Genomic DNA, 10,157 nt, shown 5'->3' on the forward strand with positions numbered 1-10,157 from the left:
TTTAGAATGCTCTCAGTTGAATGATAAGGGTCCAAGAAAAAAGTAAGTTTGTTCCTCAAAGTTTTATAGCTCTTTGACCCTGACTCAAAATACGCCCTCAGACTTCCTTGTTATCTATTGTTTCATCCTTACTTCCTAGCAATGAGTAATGAGCTTTACCTGAATTCTTATGCAAACGAAACCATTAAAAAGCCTCTCCCCACTACAGAGAGGTAAGGGAAGTCTGATTGTTTCCTACTTCCCCACAGGACCTGGTTATCTCTGTGTATGTTTTTCTAGTGTGTTGACAAGCACACAGGTGGGCACGCATCAGAAGTTTTCTTTTAGGGTCTGAGGCAGATCTGCTTTCCAACCCTGGCCACTTACTGGGCTTTTGCAGCACTAGGCATGCCCCTCAGTATGGCCCCAGGTCCAGTCATTGGTAATCTGCTTTCATACAATTCAGGACTCCCTGGAAACCTCAAGACACGTCACTTGGTCCTCCTTCTTTGACTCTTAATGTTACAGAACAGACGGGGGGGGGGGGGGGCCTGGGACGATATACTATTATTTAAAAGGCCCCCAGGTCTGTCATGTCCACCGCCAGAGGAAAGACGTCTCTCAATGCCAGAGATTCGTGAAAAGGAAAGGAAATGTTTATTTAATGCTGTACAGACTTCAAGTAGTGACCTAATGTCTTCATCAAAATCCCAAAGTCCCTTAAAACACCCACAAACAGACACAGTCCTTCCTTCCTTCCCCCTTTGCCCAGTCCAGAGTACCGTATCTCAGGAAAGGAAATAGAAGTCCATGGCTCAGGCAGTCCTCTGGTTCTTAGTTAGTCTTCCATCTCGACTGGGAGACCTCCCTGGGTACCCGGCACCCTCAGCTGAGTTGCCGGGATCTCTGCTAAAACCAGGTGGTGGTTCCCCCTTCTAAAGCTGCGGGGGTCCCCACTCTGGCACAGGCACGTGGTCCTCTCTCCCAGAGCCACGGGAGTTTCCACTCTGTCAAGGCTGTGTGGTTCTCCCTCTCTGGGATGCAGGAGTCTCCACTCTGCTAAAGCCACGTGGTTCTCTCTTCAAATGGCCACACGGTTCTCCTTCTCAGGGCTGCACATGGCTCTCCTTCTCAGGGCTGTTCATGGCTCTCCTTCTCAGGGCTACGCATGGTTCTCTTTTCAATGGCCGTGATCCTCTCTGCACCTCCACAGCCACATGGTTCTCCTTCAGGGCTGCGGGAAGGGAGAGTCCTCACTCTGCTAAAGCCGTGTGGTTCTCTCCTCAATGGCCACCAAGTCTGGGTTTTAAATCCCCGCGGCCAATCTTCCTCTGCAGCCTCATTTCCGACTCCTCCCACACTCGGCTTCACATGCCGGAACTCGTATCCTTCCAGCTTTACTGGGCTGCCATCTTGAGTCTGGGCAGGTGTGGCCCCATGTCCTGGAGCCAATCTTCTCCGAGCTCCCAGGCAGGCGCTGTAGCTTGGGGGATCTGCCCCCAGTCACGTGTTGGTGGGGAAGATATTTCCATTCCCCTGGCTCAGAGATGATCACGCCTTTTTAACATATCTAAGCGACCAGCCAAAGGCTATAGATATGTTAAATGACCATGCCAGAGGGTAGCTGCAAGGCTGTTGCTATGCAAAACAGCTCTCAATGGCCTTGCTCCATTTGTCCCTTCCCCCAACCCACACACTGGGTGGGGGGATGGAGACATCTTAAAATCTCCTGGACACCTTAAGTTCTGGACCCCATTTCAAATGCCCATTTGGGGTCCCCCCCCTCTTGGCTGCACCCTGTAACATTAATGGTGAAGCTGTGGACATGAGATGCCATCAGAACTTTCCATCTTTTGTCTCAAATTCTCTATATGTTCAGCTCAATCTCTTGATGGTGTTCTCTGTGGCTAAACTTCCCTTGTTCTTATTGTTTTCAGGCCACATGGAAGAACGTGGCTGACCACTGTACACACATGTGTATGCTACAGGTCCAACACTAGCCAGTGTCTGCTTTCCAGAAAGGCAAATCTGATTGTCCCCTCTCAATAAGCACTTCCCTGTGACAAGATCAGCTGTGGTTTAGTATTAGCTTGTGTTGCAAACCTGCTGGGGAATCTTCACTTTTCTATAGTATCAGGAGAGTGAAGCAATTTCCAATCAAAAATAGGGAGAAAGAGGACCTGGGCAGGCAGCAGTAATAGGAGACGCACCTGTACCCAGAATCGCAGTCTTAGCACCTATTTTTCTCCACCTCTCACTACAAACACCACGGGTACAGAAGATAACACTGCCCAGGTTGATGGAGACCAAGCCCAGGTGCCATGGGCACCCAGAGGACTGGACAGAGCTCTAACACACTGCGCCAACCACATCTGCTGAACAAGGACACATTACATAACTACAATAGAGACCATTAAAAATAAGAAAATATTATCATTGGGGACTAACATGTTTTGTTTAAAGTCTCAAGATGGTAGCACATGCATTTCTCTGTCCCTCAGTATACTGAGAAGGAGATTGTGGGCCTCTTATTGTCATTGATTCTCCAGAAGGGTGTGCAAAGGCACAGAATGATTAGGAAGACATAGCTTCGCTCTGAGAAAATAGGAGCGAAGTTGGCTTAAGGCTCCAGTTTAGAGACTGGCAGAATTGTATACCATAAAATGAGCAAATTCTGTTTCCAGATGAGCACACAGGCACAGATCTGAGCATGACCTTGGCAAGTTCACACAGCCGATTGTCACAGGGTCCCTGGCTCCAGGGTCAGCAGACTGGGCATGACTGGCATCTCCTAGCTCCCAGGCTTCCATAGGCTGGGTATAGACTGTGAGATGGAATTCACATATCATGAAAACTGTTCTTCACCATCTTCTCCACAATAATTTTCGAAACTAAAGGCAGCAATCACTCTTTCAGTTTCATTTTGTCCTGGCAAAGGGCATGAATTCTGACTGTGGTCAGTTTCACTTTCCAGTTGCGGTTTTCCACCTTGGTTTCTGAGTTGTCCTTGCAATGACACACCCACAGGTTACCTGATTAGTTGCTGTTTCCCTTCCTTATATATCCCTGCCCTGAGGCATAAATGCATTGGAAAATCTCCAGCACAAGCTTGCAGATCTCAGAGCAGCCCATCCACCAAAGCAACCATAGTGCACCTGCACCCTGGTTCATAGCAGCAATGAGGTAGGTGTTTCCTGCTTCTCTGCCTTTCTGCCTAAGGTTCTGAAAAGCAAATGTTAATCATTACTATCTGAACAGACTTCATTTCAATGATGTCAACTTTCCTCATTCTTCTGTTTGGGCCTCTGCGTGTGCACTGAGGTGTGTTTGTGCACATTCAACACACACAGAAACTGTTATATTAATTCAGGTGTTTTCATTTTTGTTAGCATCACCCTGAGGAAGCTTACCTCATGTTAAAGTCTAAAAAGTGAGGGAAATGGCAAACAAATTGTAGTGTTTATGAGAGTTACAGAATTCTTTGGAGAGATGGAGGAGACAGAGTGACTGTAAAGGGATAATATAAGGGAGATGTTTGTGGTGATCAGAGAGCTCTGTATCTTCATAGATGTGCTGGTTCCCGGTATTTATTCATGTGATAAAATGATATAGAACTATACACACATTCTACCAATTTCAATTTCCAAATTTGATATCATACTATAATTGTGTAGCATGTGATCATGGGGAGAAACTTGGTGAAGGGAGCACTGAAACTGTGCTCCCTTTGCTTTCTATGACTCTATAATTAAGTCCAAATAATATATGGAAAAAATAATTGATCAACATTATCTCTTTTACATGGTCTTATTTTCTTTCATAATCTGCAGACTAAGGTTCTGAAGTTCCACATTTGTACCTGAGCTCTGTCGAAATTATATTAACAGGAAAAAAGAAAAACCTTTTTAAAAAATTATTTCTTGATTTTAAGAGAGAGAGAGATCAGTTTGTTGTTCCACTTATTTATGCATTCATTGGTGGCTTCTTGTATGTGCCCTGACCAGAGATTGAACCAGCAACATTGGTGTATCCAGCCAATGTTCTAACCAATTGAACTACCTGGTCAGGGCCAGGAAACTCTTATTTAGCACATAATGTGCTCTAAGTACTTTGCACATGTGGCTTATTACTCCTCACTAAACCCAGTGTCATAAGAACTATTACTATCCCTATTTTATAAATAAGACATTGAAGCACAAAGAGGTTACTTGGAGAAAAAGTGCTGGAGCCAGCGGGTGGGACCAAGCAAATTGCATTCAAACTCCATACAGGTCTTAGAAATACAGTTGACCCTTGAATAAGGCAGAAGGTAGGGATGCCAAGCCCAGCTCCCACCCCCATCCCCACACAGTTGAAAACTCACTATAACCTTAAAGTCAGCAGTCAGCCCTTTGTATTCATAGATTCAACCAACCACAGATCAAACACAGTAGTATTTTCAAACCACAACTGGTTGGTACCTTGTAGGTGAAACCCCTGATAGGAAGGACTGATTATATAGAAACTAATCCAAGTAGATATAAATGGGCATAGTCAATACAAACTCATGTTGCTCAAGGGTTAACTATAGAGCAACTCTAAAAGAGAAAGAAAGAAAAAACATCAATGTAGCTGTGTCCCTTTCTAGGCTAAGCTATAAATGTAAAGTAATCAATCTGGCTTATTTCCATTGGCAGTGCCTCACTTAACACAGAAAATCTGCTTGTATTTTCACAGTAAGAATACTGAGGAAGATCAGCTCAAAGATAGGCTGGAGCAGCTGAGATGCCATTTTACATGGAAGTTGCAAATTAAAGATGCTGAAATGACTGATTTAGAAAACAGGGTCTTCGATGAAATTGAGTTCCTAGACACAGAATGTAGTGTGGTGATGCACAACCTACTGTCCTATATGAAACACCTGAAAGGCCAGAATAAGGAAGCCCTGCAGAGCTTGAAACAAGCTGAAGACTTGATACAGAAAGAACAGGATGATCAAGCACACGTAAGAAGACTGGTTACCTGGGGCAACTATGCCTGGCTGTACTACTACATGGGCAGACTGGAAGAAGCCCAGATGTATTTGGACAAGGTGGAAAGCATTTGCAAGGAGTTTGCCAGCCCCTCCTGCTACACAGTGGAGAGTCCACACATGGACTGTGAGGAAGGATGGGCCTTGCTGAAGTGTGGAGGAAAGAACTATGAACGGGCTAAAGCCTGCTTTGAGAAAGCTCTGGAAGTGGACCCTGAACACCCAGAATTCAATGCTGGGTATGCAATTGCTGCCTATCGTCTGGATGGCTCCAAGAAACCATCTCAGACCCTACACACCCTAAAACAGGCCCTCAGGCTAAATCCAGAGGATGCTTATATTAAAGCTTTCCTTGCTATGATGCTTCCAAATACAGGACGAAAAGCTGATGGAGAGAAGTACATCAAAGAAGTGCTGTTCAGCACATCTTCCCACACCTGTGTCTTTCGATTCGTGGCCAAGTTTTACAGAAGAAAAGACTCCTTAGAGAAAGCTCTTCGGTTCTTAAAAATGACTTTGCAGGCAACACCCTCCTCTGCCTTCCTGCATCACCAGGTAGGGCTTTGCTACAAAACACAAATGATTCAAATAAAGAAAGCTAACAACTGGAGGCCCAGAGGAAGAGATAAAGAAAATGTTCACAGATTGGTTCGGATGGCTATATGGGAATTTGAAAAGGCTTTGAAGCTACAGCCCACATTTCATCAGCTGTATATTGAGCTAGCTGAGATGTATGCAGAACTGGGCCACCACAGAGTGGCTGAGGACACTTTTGAGAAACTGTTGAGCATGGGGGTCAATGATGATTATCTACAGCAACAGATTCATTTCTCCTATGGCCGATTTCAAGAATTTCACATGAAATCTGAACTCAATGCAATTAGCCATTATTTAAATGTAATAGAAATAGAAACCTCATCATTTACAAGCAAGAAAAGTTTCACTGCTTTGAAGAAATTGGTTTTAAAGAGCTGTCAAAGAAATGGAGAAAACACACTAAAGTTGAGAATCCTTGGGTTGATCTACAAATTTCAAGGAGAAACGAAAAAAGCCATGGAGTGTACCCTGCGGGCCCAGAGTCTGGCTACTGAGAAAGAACTGTGTGGGATGTGACCCTTAGGTGGTCAAATATGGACCACTTTTACATTTCATCTCATTTTAGGTTAACCTGTACTTACCATCTTTTCTATGCTGCTTTCAGAATCATGTAATTTTTAACAATACTCACACCTGATCAAATATTACTTGTGTTCAGAAAACAGTGAAACAGATTATATATGTCTCTGTGTCAGAGAGGAAGAGAGACATAAACCATTTCATGGCAATGTTATGTAGTAGAAATAACAGTTTGTTAAGTCGATCTGCTGCAAGTGAAACACTGTACCTGCCTAAAGTAAAATCATTCATTTTGTCAACAAATAGTTTTCAGTCCTAGATCCCAAACATATTATGGTGATATAAGGAATTTATTTTTCCTCTACCCATCTTAGGTGTCTTGAGTGAGGTCCCACAAATTAGACTGGGAAAAGAGTGATTAACCAGAGAAAAACAAACAAAAGTTTATTAACCTTTGCAGCCCCCCCACACACAAGGCACTACCTAGTGATGACTAACTAGGTATTTAAAACTTGGGCATATATAGCATCTTAACAAAAGAACAATAAACATTTACAGAAGTGATAAGATAAGGGAAAAGAAGTTTGGGTATGTAGGTGGAGAAATGTAGGGAGGTATATATATGGGGAAAACTACCTGAAGATAGCTGCTAATTGCCAAGGTTTGTTGTGCAGATTCCTTTGATGGAGATCTGGAGGTGTTTCAGGAGATGACCCTCTGTCTGGATAGAAGAGGGAGGAGGAACACCTGTAGGAGATTGTGCCCTGCTTTTTAGGCAGATAGGGAGGTAGCAGAGCTCATCTTCTGTAGTTCCCTCTACCCATTCCAGAAGTAAAGCATTTCTATGAAATCTTTTGTAAGTGAAATGATATGAAGAAAAGACATAATGACCTTAGGGGTCATTTTGCAAATGAAATTGCGCTAGGGGACAGAGGCTCACGGACACAGCTCACAGCCACGGCAGTTTCCCGCTGAGCTGCGGAGTGTAGCTCCTGGGGAAGGAGCTCAGTGGCTGGGGTAGGGCACAGCCTCTAGAGAGGCTCTGTGCAAAATAAACAATGAGCATTATTCTTTTTGCCTTTTTTTTCACAAAGTGAAAAAGAAAAACTTTTTGGAAAGTTTCTATTAGAAAAACAGGTAAGAATGTATGTCTTTCAAAAAAATGAAGGGGCATGATGCAAACTTTTGAAGAGTGGGGATCTTTTAAAAAACGCCAATACCTACATCTGCTTCTCCTCAGTTGCCTACAGCTTAAAATAATACACATGCCAATGTGGCATACTTTGAAGTGGCACATTTTGCTCCCCTTCAGGGAGTAAACCTGACATTTCAGACATTTTCTTCAAACCTATGCAACTTACATCTAATGACAGAACTGACAGTAAATCATGTACAACTCACGTGTTGCCTGTTAGGAGAGATAGAGGAGATCCAAGATGGTGGAGGAATAAGTGGAAACTACACTACCCTCCCAGCAACAATCTGGAATTACAATGAAGTTGCAGAGAAATCATCCTGAATAACCAACCAAACTCTAGCTGGAGAGAAGCCTTATAACCAAGGACAGACGGAAGAAACCATTTGACAGCAATGTGACTAGTAGAGAGTGAGAAGGAGGCACCAGAGAGCTGGTTGGACTCCCACAGCTGGCAGCTGAAGCCCCAGAGATCTATTTCAATGGCTGGGGGTTCCCCCTGAGACCTGTGGGGTCTGAACCTCAAGATGGGCACTCCAGGCTAGAGCACCAGAGCCAGAAAAGGAGCCCAGATAACTTCTAGCTGTGAAAAGAAGTGGGGTTGCTGTCTGCCAGGGAAAGACTACTGAAGACACAGCCTCTTAAAGCACCAACACACAACATTTCATTTGCAGCCACTTAACCTGGGCTCCAGCAGAGGGACCGCAGAGTGAACTAGAATCACTTGAGGAGACTATGTTTAGTGGTTCTGGGGAGAGAACTGAAGGAACAGACAGCAGGATCCCTGTGCTGAGTCATCCTCCATACTGCAGAATCCATCATGGGCGGAGCATTACCTTCCAAGTGGCATCAGCACAAGGGGAAGCTACAGCCCCACCTGGAAGAATTACTCTGCTCTACCCTGTGAAGCTTAAGTCATGCTGCTGATTACAGTTTGAGGCTATATCAATACTCAGTTTAACAACTAAGGTAGATCTCTGGGAGGTCTGAGATTTTTAGCTGACACCCACCCTCCACCTGGCCTGCTGCACATGTAAACCAGCTTTGGTGTGAAGTCTGGTTCTTTCTGCATGCCCAGGCCCAGCAGAGGGAGCCACAAGCTGTAGATTGCTGAGAGTTCCAAACAGTTTTCCTAGGGCCAGTCATAGGCAGCATCTGACAAGGACCTACACGACAGTCTTTGCAGATATAACTAATACATAGAAACAAATACAGAAAAGAAGCCAAAATGCAAAGACAAAGAAACAGATCCCACATGCAAGAACAAGAGAATTCTCCAGAAGGACTAGATGAAATGGAAGCAAGCAATTTGTCAGATAGAAATTCAGAGTAATGATTATAAGTCTATTCAACAATATGAAAAAGACATAGAAACAAACAGATGAAAAGACTAGTCAGAAATAAAGCATGCAATATCTGAAATAAATAATACTCTGGAAGGAATAAAAATTAGGTTACACGAAAGAGAGGGCTGAATCAGTGGTTTGAAAAACAAGGAATAAAAAAGCACCTAGGCAAAACAGCAAAGAGAAAAAAAGAATTTTTAAAAAATGAGGAAAGGTATACTTCCAACCAAGAGGGAGGCATAGGTAGACATGTTCCACTTCCTTGCACAACCAAAAGAAGGACAACGGCCAATTTAAAAACAAAAAAAACAACCAGAACTGCCAGAAAATCACAATTCCATGGAAGTCCAACAACCAAGGAGTTAAAGAAGGATCATTCATCCAGACTGGTAGGTGGGACAGAGACAGGCAGACAGGGCAGAGAAGTCACAAGGCAAGGTGGCAGCTAGCAGACCAGGTGGTCCCACATTCATGTGCAGATAACCTAGGAGGAACATCTGGGGAGCAAGACACTGTGCAACCCATGGGTTTAAAAACGTGTGGGGTTGCAGTGGTGGGAGAAACTCCCAGTCCCATAGGAGAGTCTGCTGGAGGCGATCCATGGGGTCCTAGAACATACACAAGCCCACCCACCTGGGAATCAGCACCGGAAAGGCTCAATTCACTTGTGGGTAGCAGGGGAAGTGACTGAAAGCAGGCCAAGAACTGAGCAAGCAGCATTGTGTCTTCTCTGAACTCTCTCCCACACACAGTGCCATAATGCAGCAAATTATATTGCCCTGCCCTGGGGAATACCTAAGGCTCTATCCTTCACAATTTAACAGGTACACCAAGACAAAGAAAGATGACCCAAATGAAAGAACAGATCAAAACACCAGAAAAAGAACTAAGTGATGAGGAGATGGCCAACCTATCAGATGCAGAGTTCAAAATACTGGTAATCAGGATGCTGATGGAAATGATTGAGTATGGACAGAAAATACAGGAATAAGTGAAGGCTATGCAAAATGAAATGAAGCAACATATACAGGGAACCAACAGGGAAGGGGAGGAAACCAGAACTCAAAGTAATGATTTGGAACAGAAGGAAGAAATAAACATTCAACCAGAACAGAGTGAAGAAATAAGAATTCAGAATAAAATGAGGAGAGGCTTTAGGAACCTCTGGGACAACTTTGAACATTCCAACATCTGAATCATAAGTGTGCCACAAAGAGAAGAGGAAGAACAAGAAATTGAAAACTTATTTGAACAAATAATGAAGGAAATTTTCCCAATCTTGTGAAGGAAACAGACATGCAAGTCCAGGAAGCTCAGAGAATCCCAAAGAAGTTGGACCCAAGGAGGAACATGCCAAGGCACATCATCATTACATTAGCCAAGATTAAAGATAAGGAGAGAATCTTAAAAGCAGTAAGAGTAGAGGAGAGAGTTACCTACAAAGCAGTTCCCACTAGAGTAACAGCTGATTTCTCAAAAGAAATCTTGCAGGCAAGAAGGGGCTGGAAAG

General features: G+C 43.8%; 1 protein-coding gene across 1 annotated transcript; it reads left to right on the forward strand.

Moving 5' to 3' along the window:
- The first annotated feature begins 3,049 nt into the window (after positions 1-3,049).
- LOC123828923 (interferon-induced protein with tetratricopeptide repeats 1-like) lies at positions 3,050-6,718 on the forward strand. The gene is made up of 2 exons (XM_045854398.1): positions 3,050-3,162; positions 4,696-6,718. The coding sequence occupies exons 1-2, from the start codon at positions 3,062-3,064 to the stop codon at positions 6,101-6,103; spliced, it is 1,509 nt and encodes a 502-aa protein (XP_045710354.1). The 5' UTR covers positions 3,050-3,061; the 3' UTR covers positions 6,104-6,718.
- Positions 6,719-10,157: the final 3,439 nt, after the last annotated feature.

The sequence above is a fragment of the Phyllostomus hastatus genome, unplaced genomic scaffold (genome assembly GCF_019186645.2).
Source record: "Phyllostomus hastatus isolate PE091 unplaced genomic scaffold, TTU_PhHast_1.1 phas_scaffold_1066, whole genome shotgun sequence".
Lineage (NCBI taxonomy): Eukaryota > Metazoa > Chordata > Mammalia > Chiroptera > Phyllostomidae > Phyllostomus > Phyllostomus hastatus.

Bases quoted from the DNA above. Each gene is read 5' to 3' on its own strand.
- LOC123828923 (XM_045854398.1), top strand. From the start codon at position 3,062: ATGCATTGGAAAATCTCCAGCACAAGCTTGCAGATCTCAGAGCAGCCC. The intron at 3,163-4,695 runs GTAGGTGTTTCC...GTATTTTCACAG, and splicing joins TGGTTCATAGCAGCAATGAG to TAAGAATACTGAGGAAGATC.